The sequence below is a fragment of the Phocoena phocoena genome, chromosome 7, assembly GCF_963924675.1.
Source record: "Phocoena phocoena chromosome 7, mPhoPho1.1, whole genome shotgun sequence".
Lineage (NCBI taxonomy): Eukaryota > Metazoa > Chordata > Mammalia > Artiodactyla > Phocoenidae > Phocoena > Phocoena phocoena.
Window position 1 is genome coordinate 57,190,321 of NC_089225.1, and position 25,129 is coordinate 57,215,449.

Genomic DNA, 25,129 nt, shown 5'->3' on the forward strand with positions numbered 1-25,129 from the left:
AAATGAGGTTAGAGTCCTGGCAGGAGGTTAGCCCAATGGATAAGCGTGCTATTGTATTATTGCTCTGTTATTATTGCAGGGTTAATGGAAATACTTGTTTCTGGCCACTGTGTTGTAAGCTAAGAACAGCCAAAATGCTAGGCAAAGTTCAGTAGATAGGAAAGAGCCAGGAGTTCCCAAGGAAAGCTGCTTGAACCAAAAGCCAACCCAAGAGAAATGACATCGGCTTTAATTTTACGAGTTACAAAGGTCTTTTCTCTTTAGTTCCTTTCCTTATTCAAGAAATAGATGGGAGCTGATACAGCAGGACAGATGGGAGGGAATGGGTAAGATGAAATAGAAGAAAGCAGCTACAATAAAAATGCCTTAAAAGTTTTTCAGTTCTTAATTACTGAGTCTACCATTTATGAGGAACTTTGTAAGAGTCTCAAAGCTATTAAAATGGTAATCAGGTCCCAAGAAAACAAGAACCAATTCAATTACATGCTGGATGCTTTTAAAATTGAAAGCCCTCTATTAAGAGGGTTTTAAATGAGGCACAGTTATAATTACAGGTCCATGACCAACCTTAAAGCCAAAGTGTAGGTTCCTGGCTGACGCTGGCTCTCCCGAATGAGGTAGCTCCCCTCAGCTACACTCAAGAGCTGGTCTGCTGCTTCTCGGGAGATCATGCCATGAAACCTAAGAAACAAAGTCAATTCAGAAACTGCATGCTTTCCACCTTTTTCAATAAAACAAGATAAAACAAAACCTCCCACCTTCTCTTGTTGATTTCTAGACAAAGTACTGCCATAAAATTGAAGGGGAGCAGTTGGGTTTAACTATGCTTGTGTTTCTCTGGGCCTGGCCCGGGGCCAGCTTCTCTGTGGTGATAAGAACAGCACCGAAGTAGCTCTCCAATCCATTTAACAATCACGGAATCAAAATTCACATCCATCTACCGAAGACCAACCACCTGTCTCAAGAGGACAATTCCCTTCTTATGTAGCTGCCTGACCATATGGACATGCTAAAAAACACTCAGCAATGTGTCCCACTTCCTTTCTTCACACCAGTGGCAATGCTCCAAAAATTTTGGCTCAGAGTCTAAGTTGGCAATTTTCCAGGTACCCTGGGCTGCCCTTAATTGGCATGATTGCTCAATAATGTGCATGATCTGCACCACCGCATACTCAAGCCAAAAGCAAACAATTGTAATACTCGCTTTCACTCCCTGCTAAAACCCTATTTTTGATTAACAGAGAAAAAAGGAGGAAGAAGAGTAAACAAAAATAACACACTCCTTATACAAACACAGTAGATTCAACCTATAACATTCTGACATAAAACACTGAAAAATTAAAAAACAGCCGTGGTAACTAATGATTAATATTAAAAATATAAAACCACCTTATATTCGTATGGTGATGTACAGTTTATAAAGAACTTACACAAATATTATGTCCTTTCATTAACTCAAAGAAAACTGAATTGAACAACTGCTCACATGAGACCGTAGCTTTTAAAGGTACAAAAAACCCAACAGTCCCTTGAATTTGGAATGATATTTTGAAAAGGCCCTGAAATAGCACCTTAATAATTTAAGAACTTTACGAGGGCTCAAGTGGCAACTTTTTGAAATTTTTCTCATGGGAGAGGTTCGGTCTTTCTCAATTTAAGTCTTAAAGCACTTTGTAGTACATACGCTCAAATCATGACAATTAGAACAAGGAGGTTTAACAATGGGCTCCTAGAATTTCTTATCTCCTTAAATTCCTCAATCTTTCAAAACCAGGTCCACTCTGATTCTGTAGGAGTAAGAAGACAGTAACCTATCTGTGGTAATAACACATATATTAGATTAGCATATTGGTATATTATTTTAAGTTTACATGACACAAACTAATAAAGTTAGTAAAATTTAGTATCTCCTTGTTTTTAAAAACTCAATTAATTCACAAGAAAATCTCATTCAAGGAAACAAATTTTGGACCACAACTTGATGATGGTATTTAAAGACTCTTAAAACTATTCATACCAGCTGACCCAAAATTTCCGCCCCAGAAAAAGATTAATGCACTAAGGTATTTCTTACAGTGTTACTTTTAATACTATCGTTTAAAGTCAACCTATATGCCAAAAGCAGAGAAATGACTAAATTATGGTATAACCATAAAGAACACCAGTGTCTCCCCTCAACTCCTAAGCACCTAGGTTCTACTCATAAGAGTCCTGAAAACTTAAACAGAATTTTAGATAATTTTAAAATATTTGTTATATACATTATTGTTTATCTGATATGATCTTCAGCCATGAAAAACAAATGATTTTATTTGGGTAATGATGGGATTATAGGTGATTTTTATTCTTTTCCTCGAAGGGTTATATTTCTATTTTTTTTAAATAATCAGAAGAATTAAGGACTTTAAAAATTATTACATTTTTCATAAAATAGAAAAATGCTCATTATTAATATTAAATGGAAAAGTCAGGCTATAAAAAGTATATGTATAATAACTCAATTTTGTAAAAACCATTAAGAAAATAGATCTTCAGAAGATAATACTTCAAACTGTTAACATTAGTTATTTCCGGGTAGCATGAATTTACTTACAGAAAATTTGGAAAATAAAAGTATAAATGTAGAATAAACCACCATACCTTACTACATGCATACATGTATGTATATGTATCTATATGCTTAATAAACACATACAATCAAATATATACTTTTCCTCATATATATACATCTAGCATTATTTATTTACATATATGGCTTGCATCTTTAACATTATCACGTACACATTTTCCCATGCTATTTTCTTCTCTACACTTATCTTTATTTTCTATATTTTCACCAACTACAACAATTACATTTACAATCAGAAAAATAATTTAACTCATTCAAACTTGAATACCTCCTTCCTCTTGCTTTTATTTTTTTACTAAAAGCATCCATTTACCTGTCTCTCTTATACATTCCAATCTACAAAATGTTTTCTGATAATCCATACTTACTCTCTTCCGTAATACTTTGGTCTATTTTCTACCTATTGGGAAAGAGAAAAAAGGATATTTGTGAAAATGGAAATGTTTAGAACATAACTCAACATTCTGAATATGTGACAAACTAAAGCATATATTAAGAAAAAGAATTAGAATAAGATTAGAAAAATCAGAGTCTGGGGTCCCAGTCCTATCAGCAGATTGACTGTGCCATTTGGACTGGTCACTTCATCTCTCAGACCTTTTTCTTATCTATAAAACACTGTGTGTGTAAAAAGAGTCAGACTAAATTATCTTTCATTTCTAGGATTTTATGAATCTGAAAAAATACTTACATCACTTTATCCAAAAGGTAAAATGAAACATCCAAAAACTTAATGCCACGATTGTGTCAGAACAGATTGTGGCTTTCTCTCCCATCCTCTCCCTTCCTGTTACACCATATTCTCCATTCTGTTAACATCTCCATATAATCTTGCCCTTCTGTTCTCCCATCAGCTCTTCCCTCACCACAGTTTATCTCCCCTAGCTTTTCATGGCTGGTGTGCTCATTGTACCTAAAGAAAGGTCCAGGAGAATAGATTCTAAGGAATTTTTACTAGGGTAGACTTAAAATATTTGCCCTGTTCATTCAAGAAACATTTATTTAGTGGCAAATAAGTGATAAGCATTGTCCTACCTGTAATATGACAAAAAGTCATTACTCTTCTGAGACTTTCTAATGATGACAGACAATAAATAAGTTTAAAGAAATGAAACAAACGAACACAAATAAGTGCTGTAATGAAAATAAGAATGAGTAACAGAAAAGTGAGGACTAACGAGGTATTTAAGTTGGATGGTCAGGAAAGACCTCTCTGAGACGACATTTAAACTGGGTCCTGACAGGAATGGAATAAGCTTTCCCGAGGAGGTACCTGGGTGACACCATGGACTACATTTATTGAGTTTGTGCTTTGTGCTATAATTACATTTGGAGATCACTTAATCCTCACAATGAGATGAATTATTCTACTGCATCCTCATTAAGATAGTATTATCATTCTCATTTTATTGATGAAGAAAACTGAGAATCAGAGAGGTTAGAGAACTTGTTCAAGGTTTCTTGGTAGAGCCTAAGGTAAAACTGGGATTCTTATTCAGGAATAGCAAGAAGGGCCCAAACCCTCTGTCTATTTGACACTGACTCATCTGAATTAGTTAAATATGGCAGTTCCCAAAGCTAAACTCAAAGTCTATCCTTTCAGTGACTGTCTTCCCTTCACCTCTACACAGAGCCTGACTACCAAGTCTAGGTTACCTATCCACAGGTCATCAAGGTCTGGTACTGCTTCAGCAAACTTGAGATATTTATTTGTCTTGAATAAATAAATTTTGTATTTCAATGAAATGCATGACATATAGCATACACTGCTGGCTTATGTAGCCCAGATCATTGTCTTTGAGCTATTTTAGAACTCTGTAAGACGTAGGTAACTGATACACATACATACACACACACACACACACACACACACACACACACACACACTTTTCCTGTGTGATAGTGGTTTTACTGACTTCTTCCCTACCCCTTCTCAGGGGAAAAACAGGTTTTGTCTTTAACTACAATTCATCTCAACATTCCTTGAATTCCTATAAATTCCTATTTTGACTTTTCCCTTTGAACTGATTATTAACATCTGCCTGGTTTACTCATATCACATGAGAAAATACATTTTTATGGCGGGGGCGGCTGCGTCGAGTCTTCGTTGCAGCTCACGGGCTTCTCTCTTGTTGTGGTGAGAAAATACAGTTTTAACACATGTTCATCTTCATTTCTGTAGGAGAGACACTATTTTACCTCTTCCTGAATGTTATATTTAAATAATACTTTACCCTTCAGGAATCTTCTGTTGTCTGCTGAGGTTGTAGTCAGGTTATTTATATTCTCAAAGTAAATTCCACCTGATTTGGTCTTATTGCATAATTTCTCTGCTCATAAAACTCAGTGTACTAAAAATATACCAGTTGGTCCCTATAGCTACAGAGGATGGCTATTCTATTTTTAGGTCCAGAGCTTATTAGAGTAGGGTCATGCATCTACTTTTGTTTGAAAGCAAACTTTTGCTTTTGAGAAAAAAATTCAATGTTTAGGTCATAAATAATTAATTTACGGTTCTACATTATATGGTGAAATGTTATCCAGAAGAACAATTTTGCAGTGTCTATTCAAACTAAAAATGTGCAAACCCTCAGTATTTACTGTACAGGAACACTCGCACATGTACACATGAAAACATATATAAGAATGTTCACTGAAGCACTGTTCACAGTCATTTTAAAAACTGAAGTAAATATATACCAATAGGGGAATAACTAAACTGCTTTATAGTATAAATAACATGCATGGTTTTAAGGAATGATGTAGAACTATAGGAACTAACATGAAGAGGTCACCAAGACAAACTATTGAATAGTACAGTTATAAGCTATAAAATAAGTAATACAGTATGACACCACTTAGGAAAAGCACATGCACATGCAATAATATATATTTATAGCATAGAGAGATATCTGGAAAAATATATACCAAATTCAAATGGTACCTATAGGAAGCTAGGAGGTAACTGAACTGAGGGGCCCAAGGGAATAGCAAAAAAGGGACTTTAGTAGTGTCTGTAAAAAAATTTTTTTAATAAAGAATGTCACCTTTAAAAAAACAGAAATCAAGATTAACTTCCATACAACCTAACAGTGGAGTCTCAGACACATTAGAATGGGGGCCCCCAACATTTTGAGAAGACAAGATCATGGCCTTTCCGTCAAATCACGAGATCTTTGCAGGTGGTTGAAGGTAAAATACTTTATCAGGCCTATGTGACTGAGGTAAAAAGAGGAAAGTTCTTGAATACACTCTACTCATTGATGAAAATCCTGGACAAGTAGTGAAGGCTGAGGGGCTGGTGGTGGCCCCAAGTGGTGTGGCAGCCCAATGGTGTTGAAACTGAGCAGGGCCCTCCCAGGTACAAAAGCTTCTCCATAACCCCCATTTCTTGTTTGTAGAAAAAGGCTTCAGTCTCCCAGGCCCTTTCCTGAGTTCCAAGGAACAGACTCAAACAGTTACTAATTAGGGATGTGAAGAAATGCAGAGGAAAAGCAGTCAACAAACATAGTTCAGCAACAGAGTCCTAGTTCCTCCTCAAAGGATATACACAACAATCTGACATATATTTTTGAGTTGTTCTGCAGGAACTAAGACCCATACACAGATGGAGGATGGTGACTATGTGCTGACCACAAGCATGCAGACCCTAGACTGACTGGAATCAGAGGGTTGATGATTAAAATTCTTGAAACACCACCCCATGACCTCACCACCAGCCAATCAGAAGAAAGCCATGCACCCTGCAGCACTCACCCAAAATGCTGCCTTTAAAATACTTTCCCTGAAAGCCATCAGCGAGTTCGGTTCTTTTGACCATGAGGTGCCCGTTCTATTTGCTTAGCCATGCAATAAACGTTGTACTTCTCTTTACCACAACCCAGTGTCAATAAGTTGGCTTTGCTATGTGGGTGAGTGGACCCAAGTTTGGTTCAGTAAGTGTTACAACCCAAGACAAATACTGATTTTTTATTTGATGCTCCTGCATTAGTCTACAATATGTTTCCATTGATTACCTAAGTAATCATCTTGATGACATAATTGATTTTGGCCTTATACTGCTGAATAATTATTTTCCTTTATGCAAAAGAATCTTGAATTAAAAGAAATTAAGTAAACACTGTTGATTAATACAGTACTGTTATACAGTACAATAAGCAGTAAGTCCAAAATAAAATTCACACACCAATTATATCTTTTCTGCATTTTTACAACGGGAATGTCAAATAAAACTCAAATTTAAAATAATTCTTTTTTTCTCATATCTAGATAGTGAAGGGGATCAGAATATGCCACCCCAAGATATGCCTCTTTAGCATAAGGATTATTTTGAGCTGAAGGCAATTAAGAAAGAGCAAACACAAGAGGAGCAACCTGCCCTCCACATTTCGGCCTAAATGTAGGGCACAGATTTAATTTCCCCTTGTAAAGGTGTCCTCCTCTCCCAAAGCAGAAGGAGGAGAACAGAAGGACTTGAAAGACACCCAAGATGACTTGAATCTGCATAATAACCCTTACTAAACAACCCTTATTTACTATACATTTCCTAATCACCTTCCCACAATTTACCACCTCCCTCAGAAGCCTAGACTCCCTTTTCCTTTGTCTCTTGTGCACACTTTAACACCCTTTATTAAAATGGCATAAAAGCCCCTGGGTATAACTGCCTCTTTGGGGCTTTTATTTATCTGCTGTGAGCCCCTCCTTACCCAAATGCATACGAAATAAATCTTTTCTCCTGTTAATGTCTCTTTTGTAAGTTTAATTTGTAGGCCCCAGCCACTAAACTTAAGAGGGTGGAGAAGTGTCTCCTCCCCAACTACAGCATTTGGATGTCTTAGATATCATTATTTAAGAACTGACTTGGAAATGGTCTTTTCAAACTCACAGACAATGCAGCATTACAGTAATAATCAAAATAAAGGATTAGTCAGTAATATAACCACCTTACAACCAATTTGAAATGCATTCAACTGAAATCATACAAATAATGATTATGAATTATCACAAACGAGTTTACCTGCAAATAGATCAAACTGGGAATTTAAATGTTATATGCAATAATAAGACTATGCTATGTGCATATAAACATTAATACGCTTATTTCTAAGTTTTTAAAGTGCATAACAGTCAATGAACTTTTTTCAGACTAAAACTGGTTGAAGTCAATATGACTAAGTAAGACATGATTTTACATTAGTACTTGTGCTGAATTATATGCTTTGCTTTCTCTAATTTTCTATATTTAGTAGGTAACATTTCTTTTATGATAGCATATCATGGGTAGAAAAAATGGGAAATGAGGAGAACAAAAAATTCCTAAATAAAAATAAAAGGTGACAAGCCTCTTAGATAGCCTAATCCACCAGAGGGCAGACAGCAGAAGAAAGAAGAACTACAATCCTGCAGCCTGTGGAACAAAAACCACATTCACAGAAAGAGAGACAAGATGAAAAGGCAGAGGGCTATGTACCAGATGAAGGAACAAGATAAAACTGCAGAAAAACAACTAAATGAAGTGGAGATAGGCAACCTTCCAGAAAAAGAAATCAAAATAATGATAGTGAAGATGATCCAGGACCTCAGAAAAAGAATAGAGGCAAAGATCAAGGAGATGCAAGAAATGTTTAACAAAGACCTAGAAGAATTAAAGAACAAACAAACAGAGATAAACATTACAATAACTGAAATGAAAACTACACTAGAAGGAATCAATAGCAGAAGAACTGAGGCAGAAGAACTGATAAGTGACCTGGAAGACAGAATGGTGGAATTCACTGCTGTGGAACAGAATAAAGAAAAAAGAATGAAAAGAAATGAAGACAGCCTAAGAGACCTCTGGGACAACATTAAACACAACAACATTTGCATTATACGGGTCCCAGAAGAAGAGAGAGAGAAAAGACCCGAGAAAATATTTGAAGAGATTATAGTCGAAAACTTCCCTAACATGGGAAAGGAAATAGCCACCCAAGGCCAGGAAGCGCAGAGAGTCCCATACAGGATAAACCCAAAGAGAAACATGCTGAGACACATAGTAATCAAATTGGCAAAAATTAAAGACAAAGAAAAATTATTGAAAGCAGCAAGGGAAAAATGACAAATAACATACAAGGGAACTCCCATAAGGTTAACAGCTGATTTGTCAGCAGAAACTCTACAAGCCAGAAGGGACTGGTGTGATATACTTAAAGTGATGAAAGGGAAGAACCTACAACCAAGATAACTCTACCTGGCAAGGATCTCATTTAGATTCAATGGAGAAATCAAAAGCTTTACAGACAAGCAAAAGCTAAGAGAATTCAGCACCACCAAACCAGCTCTACAACAAATGCTAAAGGAACTTCTCTAACTGGGAAACACAAGAGAAGAAAAGGACCTACAAAAACAAACCCAAAACAATTAAGAAAATGGTCAAAGGAACATACATATCAATAATTACCTTAAATGTGAATGGATTAAATGCTCCAACCAAAAGACACAGGCTTGCTGAATGGACACAAAAACAAGACCCATATATATGCTGTCTACGAGACCCACTTCAGACCTAGGGACACATACAGACTGAAAGTCCGGGGATGGAAAAAGATATTCCATGCAAATGGAAATCAAAAGAAAGATGGAGTAGCAATACTCATATCAGATAAAATAAACTTTAAAATAAAGACTGTAAGGGCTTCCCTGGTGGTGCAGTGGTTGAGAGTCTGCCTGCCAATGCAGGGGACACAGGTTCGTGCCCTGATCCGGGAAGATCCCACATGCCACGGAGTGGCTGGGCTCGTGAGCCCTGACCGCTGAGCCTGCGTGTCCGGAGTCTGTGCTCCACAATGGGAGAGGCCACAACAGTGAGAGGCCCACATACTGCAAAAAAATAATAATAAAAATAAAGGCTGTTACAAGAGACAAGGAAGGACACTACATAATGATCAAGGGATCAATCCAAGAAGAAGATATAACAATTATAAATATATATGCACCCAACATGGGAGCACCTCAATACATAAGGCAACTGCTAACACCTATAAAAGAGGAAATCAACAGTAACAATAATAGTGGGGGACTTTAACACCTCACTTACACCAATGGACAGATCACCCAAAATGCAAATAAATAAGGAAACAGAAGCTTTAAACGACACAGTAGACCAGATAGATTTAATTGATATTTCTAGGACATTACATCCAAAAACAGCAGATTACACTTTCTTCTCAAGTGCGCATGGAACATTCTCCAGGATATGTCATATCTTGGGTCACAAATCAAGCCTCAGTAAATTTAAGAAAATTGCAATCACATCAAGCATCCTTTCTGACCACAACGCTAAGAGATTGGAAATTAATTAAAGGGAAAAAAACGTAAAAAACACAAACACATGGAGGCTAAACAATACGGTACTAAATAATCAAGAGATCACTGAAGAAACCAAAGAGGAAATCAAAAAATACCTAGAGACAAATGACAATGAAAACACGATGATCCTAAACCTACGGGATGCAGCAAAAGCAGTTCTAGGGTGGGATAGGGAAGGTGGGAGGGAGGGAGACGCAAGAGGGAAGAGATATGGGAACATATGTATATGTATAACTGATTCACTTTGTTATAAAGCAGAAACTAACACACCATTGTAAAGCAATTATACTCCAATAAAGATGTAAAAAAAAAACCAAAACAGCAGTTCTAAGAGGGAAGTTTATAGCTATACAAGCCTACCTCAAGAAAGAAGAAAAATCTCAAATAAACAATCTAACCTTACACCTAAAGGAACTAGAGAGAGAAAAACAAACAAAACCCAAAGTTAGCAGAAGGAAAGAAATCATAAAGATCAGAGCAGAAATAAATGAAATAGAAACAAAGAAAACAATAGCAAAGATCAATAAAACTAAAAGCTGGTTCTTTGAGAAGATAAACAAAATTGATAAAACATTTGCCAGACTCATCAAGAAAAAGAGGGAGAGGACTCAAATCAATAAAATTAGAAATGAAAAAGGAGAAGTTACAACAGACACGGCAGAAATACAAAGCATCCTAAGAGACTACTACAAGCAACTCTGTGCCAATAAAATGGACAACCTGGAAGAAATGGACAAATTCTTAGAAAGGCATAAGCTTCCAAGACTGAACCAGGAAGAAATAGAAAATATGAACAGACCAATCACGAGTAATGAAATTGAAACTGTGATTAAAAATCTTCCAACAAACAAAAGTCCAGGACCAGATGGCTTCACAGATGAATTCTATCAAACATTTAGAGAAGAGCTAACACCCATCCTTCTCAAACTCTTCCAAAAAATTGCAGAGGAAGGAACACTCACAAACTCATTCTAGGAGGCCACCATCACCCTGATACCAAAACCAGACAAAGACACTACCAAAAAAGAAAATTACAGACCAATATCACTCATGAATATAGATGCAAAAATCCTCAACAAAATACTAGCAAACAGAACCCAACAACACATTAAAAGGATCATACACCATGATCAAGTGGGATTTATCCCAGGGATGCAAGGATTCTTCAATATATGCAAAGTCAATCAATGTGATACACGATATTTACAAATTGAAGAATAAAAACCATATTATCATCTCAATAGATGCAGAAAAAGCTTTTGACAAAATTCAACACAATTTATGATAAAAACTCTCCAGAAAGTGGGCATAGAGGGAAACTACCTCAACATAATAAAGGTCATATACGGGGAACCCACAGCAAACATCATTCTCAATGGTGAAAAACTCTGTCCACTAATGTGGACACTCTCACCACTATTATTCAACATAGTTTTGGAAGTCATAGCCACAGCAGTCAGAGAAGAAAAAGAAATAAAAAGAATAAAAATTGGAAAAGAAAAAGTAAAAGTGTCACTGTTTGAAGATGACATGATACTATACCTAGAGAATCTTAAAGATGCCACCAGAAAACTCCTAGAGCTAATCAATGAATTTGGTAAAGTTGCAGGATACAAAATTAATGCACAGAAATCTCTTGCATTCCTATACACTAATGATGAAAAATCTGAAAGAGAAATTAAGGAAACACTCCCATTTACCACTGCAACAAAAAGAATAAAATACCTAGGAATAAACCTACCTAGGAAGACAAAGATCTGTATGCAGAAAACTATAAGACACTGATGAAAGAAATCAAAGATGATACCAACAGATGGAGAGATATACCATGTTCTTGGATTGGAAGAATCAATGTTGTGAAACTGACTACACTACGCAAAACAATCTACAGATTCAATGCAATCCCTATCAAATTACCAATGGCATTTTTTACAGAACTAGAACAAAAAAATCTTAAAATTTGTACGGAGACACTAAAGACCCCGAATAGCCAAAGCAGTCTTGAGGGAAAAAAGACAGGGCTGGAGGAATCAGACTCCCTGACTTCAGACTATACTACAAAGCTACAGTAATCAAGATAATATGGTACTGGCACAAAAACAGAAACATAGATCAATGGAACAAGATAGAAAGCTCAGAGATAAACCCACACACCTATGGTCAACTAATCTATGATAAAGGAGACAAGGATATACAATGGAGAAAAGACAGCCTCTTCAATAAGTGGTGCTTGGAAAACTGGACAGCTACATGTAAAAGAATGAAATTAGAACACTCCCTAACAACATACACTAAAATAAACTCAAAATGGATCGAGACCTAAATGTAAGACCAGATACTATAAAACTCTTAGAGGAAACCATAGGAAGAACACTCTTTGACATAAATCACAGCAAGATCTGTTTTGATCCACCTCCTAGAGTAATGGAAATAAAAACAAAAATAAACAAATGGGACCTAATGAAACTTCAAAGCTTTTGCACAGCAAAGGAAATCATAAACAAGACGAAACAACAACCCTCAGAATGGGAGAAAATATTTGCAAAGGAATCAATGGACAGAAGATTAATCTCCAAAATACATAAACAGCTTATATAGCTCAATATTAAAAAAAACAAACAACTCAATCCAAAAATGGGCAGAAGACCTAAATAGACATTTCTCCAAAGACATACAGATGGCCAAGAAGCATATGAAAAGCTGCTCAACATCACTAATTATTAGAGAAATGCAAATCAAAACTACAATAAGGTATCACCTCACACCAGTTAGAATGGGCACCATCAGAAAATCTACAAACAACAAATGCTGGAGTGGGTTTGGAGAAAAGGGAACCCTCTTGCACCGTTGGTGGGAATGTAATTTGATACAGCCACTATGGAGAACAGTACAGGGTTTCCTTAAAAAAACTAAAAATAGAATTACCATATGATCCAGCAATCCCACTACTGGGCATATACCCAGAGAAAACCATAATTCAAAAAGACACATGCACCCCAATGGTCACTGCAGCACTATTTACAACAGCCAGGACATGGAAGCTACCTAAATGCCCATCGACAGATGAATGGATAAAGAAGATGTGGTACATATATACAATGGAATATTACTCAGCCATAAAAAGGAACGAAATTGGGTCATTTGCTGAGACATGGATAGATCTAGAGGCTGTCATACAGAGTGAAGTAAGTCAGAAAGAGAAAAACAAATATCGTATATTAACGAATATATGCAGAACCTAGAAAAATGGTACAGATGAACCGGCTGGCAGGGCAGAAATTGAGACACAGATGTAGAGAACAAACGTATGGACACGAAGGGGGAAAGCGGCAGGGGGGTGGGGGTGGGATGAATTGGGAGATTGGGATTAACATGTATACACTGATGTGTATAAAACTGATGACTAATAAGGACCTGCTGTATTTTTTTTAAAAAAGTGCCTTCTTGATAAAATGTTTAAAATAAAAAAAAATAAATTAAAAATAAAATTAGTAACATGAAACACTTTATAATTACTGAGACGAGACTGCCTACAAAAGCCTTTAGATTCAGAAAGATCTTTGATTTAAGAGCATCTTGAAGTGAACACAGATAACTTTTAATACAGAAACAAGATAAGGCAGAGATTATTTTAATGATGTAGTTTCATGATAGATTATCTTTCTGTAATACTAATCACAGAATTGCTTTAAAGCACTGCAACAGTTATGGATATCCCCAAATGCCTGGCAGGATGCCTTTGTGCACTCATTTACTAAAGGTGGCTTTTGGACCTTAAAGCGTCCTTCAGAAATATTAATTTCTAGTTATTTTAAATAACTCTCTTAGAAGATTCTGCTGTCTTTCACCAGTATTCTTATCAAATAAAATAAAATGTAAAGGTAAGTTTACCTAAGAGGCCAGGAACAGAACAGAATTAAATGAACTGGCACTAGAAGAGGGGAAAGGAAACAGGAAAAGACCCAGTTTCAGACAAGTGATTATGATTCAGGTCTTTGCCAACTCTCTCAATAACGTATTTGGTTGTGATTGGTATGTCTATTCTGGAGAACAATGCTTTTGAGTAACTCATTTTGTAGCTTGAGAAGAGAAATTTAGGTGCAGCGTCAAGTTTCTAAAGGTTGAAGTTTAAGTTTCCTAAGGTTGTTATGTGGGGAAGGATTTGACTGATTCTGCAAAAGTCCAAGGACAAAACTAGAATTGAAACTAGAAGGTTCAGAGAGACAGCATTTAGTACAGCTGAAGAACAAACCTTCTTTCAGCTAGAGCTCTTTGAAGACAGAATGGCTACAACGAAGTCATTAATTCCCCTGGAAGGCACAAAGCTATCTCAGAGATACGGTATAGATGTTGGACTGGATGGTCTCTTAAAACATCCTATGATTCTACTGAAACAGGACCTTTGACAAACTATTGGTATTCAAGCTTCTAAACTTGTCCTATACGAATCATAGCCCTCAATACACGATAGTTGACAATTCTGACAGTTCTCTGAAACAGAGAAAATGGTGGATCATCATAGTGAACTAAGACATGATTAAGAAATGTAATGGAGGGCTTCCTGGGTGGCACAGTGGTTGAGAGTCCGCCTGCCGATGCAGGGGACACGGGTTCGTGTCCCGGTCTGGGAGGATCCCACATGCCGCGGAGCGGCTGAGCCCGTGAGCCATGGCCGCTGAGCCTGCACGTCCGGAGCCTGTGCTCCGCAACGGGAGAGGCCACAACGGTGAGAGGCCCGCGTACCGCAAAAACAAACAAACAAACAAACAAAAAAGAAATGTAATGGAAAAACATGAGTCCATTTCTACTAATTGTCTCTCTTTATGCCCATGAATAAAGAGCTCATCTTAGTTCAAAGATGAATATTTGAGAGGATGAGTAAAGTGAAGTCATCAGAACCTGTACGGGTGGAAAATGACAAGCATTTCTAGCAGACAAGGATAAATGAAGAAGAAAAACTTCAATTTGCTAATAAGCAGATAAAGTAGTAGCACAAGTAACTACCTAAAGCAAAATCAGCAATGTAGAAGCTTAGTTGAACAATCTCTCCTCAGAAACTCCTTGGAACTTTCTTTTTAACTCTCTCAGGAATAACTCAAAAGTCAAATTTATTTGTCAAAACATCTTCAAGATGTTATTTTTTGCAATATCATAACTAAAGACTTGCAGTGCTAAACATATACCAGTCTCAGCAGCAGTGGGCAACACAGTAGAATCTTCAAAGATGAGTAAAGGGCCAAATGAAGTCTGGTCTCTGTGCTGCCTCAGTACCTAGCTGGTGATGACTCACCTGTGGGAGGGCTGAGTACTCCAGGTCTCCCTCCAGGAGATTACTCCATACCAGGGCATGCATGAAGTATCCTCTTTTTTCAAAGATTTTAAAGAAAAGTGTGCTGACTTAACATCTCTGTAGGTCAGAATCATTTGTGGGCTTCCTATACATACAGATTTCTGAGCTCCGTTACCAAAGATCATACTTCAAAAGGTCTGAGAAGGGGCCTGAACATACGTATGCTTTTAAAGGATCTAGAGGTGATTCTGACGCCCTTCCAGGATTGAGAAGGAGTGGTTAAGGAGGTAGGTGCGGGGGCGGGGGGGGGGGGGGGAGGTAATCTCGGGACTTCCCTGGTGGCGCAGTGGTTAAGAATCTGCCTGCCAATGCAGGGGACATGGGTTTGAGCACTGGTCTGGGATGATCCCACATGCCTCGGAGCAACTAAGCCCATGCGCCACAACTACTGAGCCCGCATGCCACAACTACTGAGCCCTCGTGCTGAAACTACTGAAGCCTGCATACCTAGAGCCCGTGCTTCGCAACAAGAGAAGCCACCACAATGAGAAGCCCGCACACCGCAATGAACAGTAGCCTCTCGCTCACTGCAACTAGAGAAAGCCTGTACGCAGCAACGAAGACCCAATGCAGCCAAAAATAAATAAATAAAAGGTAATCTCATGAAATCCCTGCCTAATTTTGTAAATTCATTCCTTTGTGACTATGTGCTTTCAGAGTTATTTAATGTTTTTTTAAACCAGATGTCACAATAACAAAATCCATTTCAACATTTTTTTAAACAATGAAGACGCAATTCTTTTCAACAGTATATCATAAGAAAGTTACCACGACTTTATATTACCTAATATATAGTCCACAAATTTCTCCAACTGTACCCAGAATGTGTAGCTTTAAAAAAAAAAAACATATATATATGTATAAAACCAGAACTCTATCGAGGTGCATGCATTGCATTTGGTTGGCATGCCTCTTTAGTCTCCTTTACTTTAGAATGGTCCCACAACTGTTATTTCTTTTATGAAAATGAAATTATTTAAAAGCCCAGAACAGTTGTCTCACAGAATGTACACATTCTGGATTGGTCTGACTTATACTTCATAAACAGATTTAAGTTAAACATTTTAGGCAGAAATACTACATAAATGATGTTGTGTATGTTTCATTGCATCATTTAGGAGACACGTGTCAGTCTGTCCCATTGCAGGTAATGCTAAATTTGATCACCTGACTAAAGGTGTGACTGTTAGACTTCTCCACTATAAAGATGAAATTATTTTTCTCTTTGCAGTTCATAAATAATCAAGACCATGTGATTATTCTGTTTACCTACAACCTTTTATTCAATGTTTTAACGTCTAGTGGTGATCCTTGCCTGACTCAATTATCAGTGCAAATCATTATCATTCTTTCTACATTTTTAGGCACTAGTGCTGGAAAGAACAATTTTCTCCCCTTTCTTTTCCCTCTTTGTATTGGGATAGGTTTTTTTATAAGTATCATTATAGACTTACACATTCTTTTTTCATTCAATGTGTCGTAATTCATTACTATCATTATTCTTTTTGATGTCAAATGGTCCCAAATTTTGCTTTTGGGAACTCTTCAAGTGGGCTCCTATGTGTTTTTGACACATCCTCATCCATTTTTGAGCCCTTCTTGCTTTCTGACATAAGATGTTCCTGGACCTCTCTGCCCCATATTCTACAATCAGGAATTTCTCTAAGGAGCACTGGCTCCTTTTAGTAGCAAACAGTATTTGGAAACTAAAATTTGGACACTGGGTTTATTCGTTCTTACTGGGGCATCACTGCTTCTAAGCCCTTTCCATAAACTGAGATGGAAAATACATTTTTAAAAATCTATGATGTCATAGGTATTTATTAATACCTCAAATTCAATACCACAGGGTACCTCTCAATTTCCCCTATTCCATATTAATATCTCCTAAAAACCTTGGTTCCCTAAAATCCAATATAATTATTTATTTGCTCTATCCTATAACAAAATAACTGCAGAATTTCTAAACAAGTACCACTAACAACAACAAATCTAATAACTATAGTTAAAAGATCTTTCTGTAGGTTATGGATCTTAGAATATTTCCCTCTATATTTGTATAGCCAAAATAATATGTTTAAAAACTACTTAAATTAATTTTGAGTGATTATGTTATGAATTTGTTAGGTTCATTTGTTTCTATCTGTATTCAATTTTAGGGTTTTTAAAATCATTTTAATTTAATTTGGATATTTGAATATGTGAAACACTTGCATAGTTCAAAAGTCAAAACTATATAAAAACACACCCTCAGAGGAATCTCACTTCCATCCTTATCCCCTCTACATTGATCCTCACCCCCTCCTTGTGGAAAACTATTTCACTCGTATCTGGGTTAACTCTCCTGTGTCTCTCTTTTGCAAAAATAAGCTTTTTCTCTTATTTTCCCTTCTTTATTACTAAAAAGGGACCATAATTACTATATATACATCTTGCATATGGAAATCATTTCATATCAGCTCGTAGAAATCTTCCTTCTTCTTTTTAGTATTATAATTTATTCAATCAGTCGCCTATGAACATTTAGATTTTTTCCAATATTCTGCTATTACAAATAATCCTACAATGAAAAATTTTGAGCGCATGCTATTCCATATTTGTACAGGCAATTCATCAGAGTAAATCTCTAGAATTTGGACTGTAAATGCAGGGTAAATGCAGATGTTAGATATTACAAAACTCTCATAAAGTTGTAGCATTTCACATTCCCATCAGCAATACATGCGTGCCTATTTTCTCACAGGTTTACCAGCTAAGGGGTATATTCTATGTTTTTGAACTTTTGCCAATCTGAAAAGTGAAATTTTTCACTGTGTATTTTAATTTGCATTTCTATTATTAATGAAGTTGAACATCTTTTCATATACTGTCATGTCATATATGTCATATCTCTTTTGGTGAACTGTCCATGATTTTGCTTTTGACTTTTGCTTTTTAAAATCATGATTTAGATCTTTTTTTTAATGGAAAAATTACTTCAATAATGCTACAATGATGCCTTCAAACTCTGTTTTAAAATGTAAAGAATAAAACACTAAAAAATGGAAGAATGTAAAAATTCACTGAAAAGAATACTAACGTCACTTAAAACTATACTGTCTTATTCTATCCTGTGTTCCAAACAGTCCATTAAAAAGTGGTAGTTATTTCAAGTGAGAAGAATGTTAAGAAAAATGCATTCAAGTTACAATTTTATGATGCTAAGTAGCATCAAAAGTTAATCCCACAAATAACCATGTCACTGAGGAAGGTCAAAGTTTGGGAAACAAATGATTGAGAGACATTTCGTTGTAATGGTTTCTTTACACCCACCTCATTAGTACAGGTAATTCTCCGAGGATGAGGGGCTTCTTGTTGCAGTTGATATACTGGGAAGTTAGAAAATAAAACATGTCAGTTTCCCTTATGTCGAGCATCTGAATATATTAGGAATCAAAACCTGCCTGCTTTTTTATGTTCATAAGAAAACTGTGGTACAGTCCTATTTGTTATTAAATTTTGCTATGAAGCAAAGAAAGTAAACCAAACTAAATTTAGTGAAAGCCCAGGAGCAAACACAAATAAGAAAATCATAATCCACAGAAGTGTTATGACAAATCAGTATTGGATATTTGGCTCTGTTCTCCATAATCTGGTCATTTAGTTTCCCCAATTTTTGTGGATATATTACATAAAGCATGCCTCTGCTATAAACAAATACTAGTTGTATATTTTAAAAGTACATTATTAAGTGTCAAACTTGAAACTAAAATTAGGATTAATAGGCTAGATGTAACACATACACTGTTTTTCTCCCCTATTTATATTGTGAACATCTATCTTCAAAGATAATCTCCCCTAGAAACAAAATTTCTGAGCCAAAGTTACCACCACTTACTCAACTAGGGTAAATGCAGCAAAAGAGAGAATTCAGACACTTAAATAGCTTGCCAGAGGATAATTTTTAGGGTATCTGAAAATGGATTGGTGAAAATTATACCAATACCATGTCCTTCTAAGACCCACTTCAGGCTTCTTGACTTAAAATAAAGAAAAAATGAATAGAACGTGTAGTTATCAGAGAAAGTGTGTTTACGTAGGTCTGAGTTTATCTCTTGGAGAAAATCTGTTTTCTATTTCTACACATATAATCACATATAATTGAATTTAATACTGTATTTAAATACATAGACATTTGATCAATATAACATCAAACTACCCAGCATCTGGGGTTGTCAGACAATGTATGGCTCACATTTCAACTGTCATTATATAGACTCCACCTCTGATCATATTCATTCATATATAGTATAGGGACATATATAAACATATACAATTAGAATATGTATATGTATATGTGTGTATACATACACTAAATATACTGAGAACATACACAGACACACATCACTGTTCTGTATTGCTATGTAAAGGCAACAGAGTATTGCAGTTGCAAATCTGAATTCCTGAACCAGACCACCTGGGGTCTGAACACTGGGGCTCTGCCTCTAACAATGCATACTGAGCCTTGGCTTTCATCATTTGAAAATGGGGATAAAAATAGTTTCTACTTCATAGATTGCTGAAAGGATTAAATACTATATGTGAAAGACTTAAAATAGTCCCCGGCACATGGTAAACACTCAATAAAGACTAGCTATTATTATATGTAGGTGACTGATACTAATACATAAAATTCTTTACAATAATATTTGGGTACCAGCATGCATCCACAGTTCATCACCAAAACATAACAACATGGTAATGCTATAATTTAAAAGGTGCTAAGAAGATACAGCTTTACTGTTTAAGAATCAAAAAAATAAACAAAACACTTCTCATTTAATAATGTTTGAAATCTACTGAGAGAAATGTATTCCTTTGCCTTATCCTCCTGGTTGCAAAAATCCTTACGAGACGTAACATATTAAAATAGTTTTAGATACCCATATTTTACTGTGAGAGTTAGTTTTTCAAAAATACTACTGTGAATATATTTGTATGGATTAAAGAGATGATATGAAGGGAATAATTTTGAGATGGGGAAGGGAACAAAGAAAGCACTGAAACTAAATTTGTCTGGCCCTGACAGTGAGAGCACATGTGTACCACTCAGAGATATTTGTAAATCTCCATCCTCCCAAGAGAACCAAATCATGATATGCAAAAAGGTCCATGCTTCAGGTCCATTCCTCCCTGTTGGTAACTATAACTCTAAGATGTGAAAATTCAGTTCACATTTCTGTTTTGACCAGCAATTCTCAAAAGATCAATTGTTTCCCTTTGTCAAGCAAATGCTTTGGAAAGTAGGGTCACCTATAGAAACTGAATTACGAAAACTGAATGGTGGTCAAGAAGGACATTAGAAGTTACTACAGAAAGTAAAATGTTGATTTTGATTCAAAGCACAAATACTGTAGTATCTGGTTATCACCAATAATGCATTTACCTATTCAGCAAGCAAATATTAAGATAAGCCAGTATGAAAAAAAGAGTAAAATATCATCACATGAGAATTTCACCCTTTGTTTTAATCAGAGTTTCAACGAGTATAGTTCTATTTCATGGAGAGGAGTAATTTTTAGACAAATGCCTCCTTATTGGCTACCAATGGTTAGTCTATCTTTAAGACTCATTTTTAATAAATATATATATAAAGGGAGGGCCTTTGGATATTGTATAACTGAATATAACATATGAATTCAGAGAATACCCATCAAAAGGATCATTAAAAAATCATACATTGTAATAAAGAGTAATTAATTCAGGCCTTTCTCAATTTATAGTTTTTTTGTCATTTAAACCAGAACTCAGCTGAAAATTTAAATTGCACAACCGTTAAATGATTCACCAAAAATTAATAGCTAACTTCAAGATGAGAAGACATATAATTAAAGTACTCAACATTTTTCAATCACCTTAGAAGTGTCAATGTTTATGCACTTATTAATGAAATTCTCAGTATCTAGAGACAATACATTGTTAATCAAGTTCAGAGATCACAAGTTGGTATCTTGAGATCAAAACTGGCTCACATGTGTTGTTTGCTTTGCTGTTTTCCAAATTCAAATTTGTTTTTAACATTTAAAAATTAAGAGATTTAACAACAACAACAAAAGCAAAAGAGAATTCCAGCTTCTCTTGAAAACTTAGAAGATGTGACAACACTGGACTCAGAGTGTTAGATACCCACAGTAAAGGGGAGCTAACTATGAGCTACTCCCTACATACAGGGCATCCTCTCTCTGCTTTCTCACAGTCCCCACCTGCCTCACTTGCCTCATTTATTTACATGTTTGGCCCCTGGTTTAATTCAAGCAATACATATTGAAAAGCAACAAAACTGTACTTGTCTTAAAAGAGTTCTCAACTTAGAATCTTGCTAATTCTATTTAATTATTGGTTTGAACTTGTAAGGTTTTAGAATTATGTTTTCACAAGCTCAACTAAACCAAAATCAGAAAGCACAAGAGAGGCATGGGTAAAATAAGTTTCTTATAGAATCACAGTGAAAATAAGTTTCTCATAGAATCACACTGTGAAAAGCTGTTCAGACCCCAACAAGCTAAAGACAGAAAAAAAAAAATCCTTAACATGCTGCAACTTTTGACATGAAAATGTAACTGTCCCCTTCAGTTTTACAGATGTAGTACAGAATAGAAGTGAACAATCAGAACATTCTGAATAGCTTTCATTCTGCTTGTATCTCCTTATGTGGACTGACATACCTGATTTTTTAAAAATCTCAATCCATTTAGATTTTATCACCATTTTGAGGAGTATTTTAATTACAAAAATTTAAGTCACAATACAGAGAAGATGACGAATGCATTATGGTTTGTCAGTCCCAAAGACGATCAAACAGAATTTGTTAACTATCAACTCTGATCAAGGCATACATAGGAATTAAACAAAATGTCATGGCTCAATTATAGAGGGTACTGGGCAGGGCCTACTACTCCAGTAACTTAAAATTTCAGTCACTATTGATGAAATACGGGTGTCACAGGTTTGTCAGTTTAAAAATTTTTTCCTATTAAAACGTACAGACTCTGGGACAGATGAACTTCATTAATAAAGATGAATTTTATTAATAAATACCTTACTGGAGATTATTTACAGCAAGCTAGACATAAAACTATAAAACTGACTGAGTGGTAAAGGCAAAACAAACAAACAAAAAGAAAAAAGAATTCAACCTACATCCCAACTTTTTCTAGGATCAGAATTTTGACAAATACGTTTAACAATCTAAATGATCATCACAACAATTATTTCAATGTGACAATGTAACTTTTACATGTTTTCTCGTTAGTTAAAATTTGCACATATACAAATTCTTAGAAGACAACATCATGATTTCATAAGGAAATTTCACAAGACCAGTTTTAAATACGGACCTTTCTGCGTGGCTTTAGCACAGTTTAATCATAAAATTTCATTGAACTGGAAGTTTTTGCATTTGATGGTCAGAAAATAAAGTCTATTCTAATAATTTCCTCCCTGTTTCTACTGTTAAAATGATGGGGGCGTGGCAGTGTTCTTCAGGCACTGAAGTCACTAAAAGAAACTATAAAACTCAGTATTATCACCAAAAAAAAAAAGAAATATGCCATTTTTAAGACAAATGGTAGCTACTGTAAGACATAGGAAGATACAGAAAATACAGATTGCATACACCACATTTAGTAATCAATATTCTTCAGGGGAAAAATCACCACCATGATTCAATAACAGTCTGAGGTTTTATAAATGCTCTTACATTAAAATGTGCAAGGCACAAATCAGAGCAAAGAGAATAAAGATAAACTGAAAACCAGAAAATGCAGAGAAGAATTTTAAACAGGCTTCCCGCCAATGAGGTTATGAGACAAAATCTTTGAGAGGTAAAGATCATCAGTCATTTTTATACATTCTTTGAACTATACTCCCCAGAATCAAAACAGAAGCAGCAGGGGTGGGGGAAAACGCATCTATGGCAATATTTTTAGAGACTGTTCATATTTTGCTTACTATAATTAGCCCCCAGTGGCAACCTATTACAATAAACTATCTGTTGCTCTGGGAACATAAAAACAAGTGAGAATCTGAATTGCTGCTCTTTCAGTCAGCAAATTTCAGCAACTTACAAATATCAAAATTCAGAATAACTCAACATTTACAAAGATGCTAATAATCTGTATTTAAAGTACAGGTTTTTTAGGTTGCTTATTTGACTCTACAGACAACAAACGAAAGTTTACAGTACTGGTTTCTGCAACAGTGCATTCATGGATTTTTAAAAAACAACTCTGATTATATTAACCCTATTTCCATTTTTTTAAATTCTGAAGTAGCTTTTACTTGATGCAATAATATTCTCTAGGCAACAAGGAAGGGGAAATAAAGGACTAAGAACCTAGACTCTTCAGAAAAAATCTGTATTCTAATGCCAAGTTTAAAGAACAATATAGATTCAGTGTCTCTCTTTTATATTTCGGAAGGCAATTCCTAAAAAAGAAGACCACTTTTTACTCATTCTTACTAGCAAGATAGCCTCCTGACTTATCATTATTTATTTATTCCTTTTTTAATATAAAAAACAGGATCTAAGAATATTAGATTCCTTGAATTCTTCGTTAGCTTCTCCTTGCATTAGTTTTATCAGCCACTGTCAACAAGTGGTCTCAAGTTCCATAATATGGAATTCCATGCGAGTTCAGAGGGATGAGATGCATTCCTGACATGCAAACCATGACAGACTTTGTGGAAATGCTCCTATTTCCCCAGTTTCTTTTTCTGTGCTATTCACAAATTCTGTTGTGAATTAATTTTTCAATAATGGACACAAAATGGAATGACTCTTCGTATCTAACGTTCCTGATATTTTTATATTACTTATAAAGCACTATAACCCACCCAATTTATTTGTCTACTTACAGTAAGATTTCCAAACAGGAGGTCTATATTCATCTGTATCTGAAAGAATAAACATCAAATTAACATTACTGAATAGTTATATTTTAAATGAGATATTTTAATCATTAATTCATTTAGTACATATTTGTTGAGGTCTATTTGTTCTAGGCATCGTGCTAGGCACTAAAGGGCATTCAAAGGTTTTTTAATCTTGGTTCTCCCTTCCTTGGAGGACAATTTCACAAAGATGTTCAAAGAAAGTTACTGTATTTATTCAACTGCTTATCACATAAAAACGTCACGCTTAATTTTTACTGCTTTTACAGTCACTGAGGTAATATCAACAAAGTCTTTGGGCTTAATTCTATGATCATTCCACTGAAAGATCCCTGAAATCATTGGAACTTTTCTATCTTTCCCTCCATCACATTTGGGGGAGTCCAGTGAAACTTTTACTAACATCAAGAGAGAAGAACAGCAAGGTACAGACCTTAGTCCTCATACATCCTGGACAATCAAAACCAGGAAATGAGCAACACTTCAATGTAGGACAGTGTATCTAGAGAGCCACAAAGAACATGAGGTGAACATGTGCTCTCCAGGTCCATTTCCCCTCACTCTGCTTGAATGTGAATTAGGAGACAGTGTGAAGAGGCAGTGGAGAGAGATGGAAATACAAGCACACGAGGGAGACGGGGGAAGTGGAGAAAGGAGAGGGGACAGCGTGGTCTGGCTTCTCATCTGTGAAGCACAGCTGAGGAATAATCTTGCCAGCACAAAGCCCTGCCTGCAAGGTCACGTAGCCAAACCAGCAGACACAGCATTTTGGTGTGGGGAGGTGTGGCCAGACACATCACCTGGCTCTGCTGGCATCCAACAGAAACCCACTAAGGAATCTGATCCTAAAAATCGTGGTCTCCAAGGAG

General features: G+C 35.8%; 1 protein-coding gene across 2 annotated transcripts in view; it reads right to left on the bottom strand.

Moving 5' to 3' along the window:
* Nucleotides 1-25,129, bottom strand: part of CHN1 (chimerin 1) — a 177,242-nt gene that overhangs the window by 107,408 nt on the left and 44,705 nt on the right. For both annotated transcript variants that reach the window (XM_065881173.1, XM_065881174.1), the window contains exons 3-6: nt 24,225-24,263; nt 18,642-18,697; nt 2,998-3,029; nt 568-681 (exon numbers count right to left, since the gene is read on the bottom strand). In XM_065881173.1, coding sequence (XP_065737245.1) covers nt 568-681; nt 2,998-3,029; nt 18,642-18,697; nt 24,225-24,263 — 241 coding nt within the window. The remainder of the gene's footprint in view (nt 1-567; nt 682-2,997; nt 3,030-18,641; nt 18,698-24,224; nt 24,264-25,129) is intronic.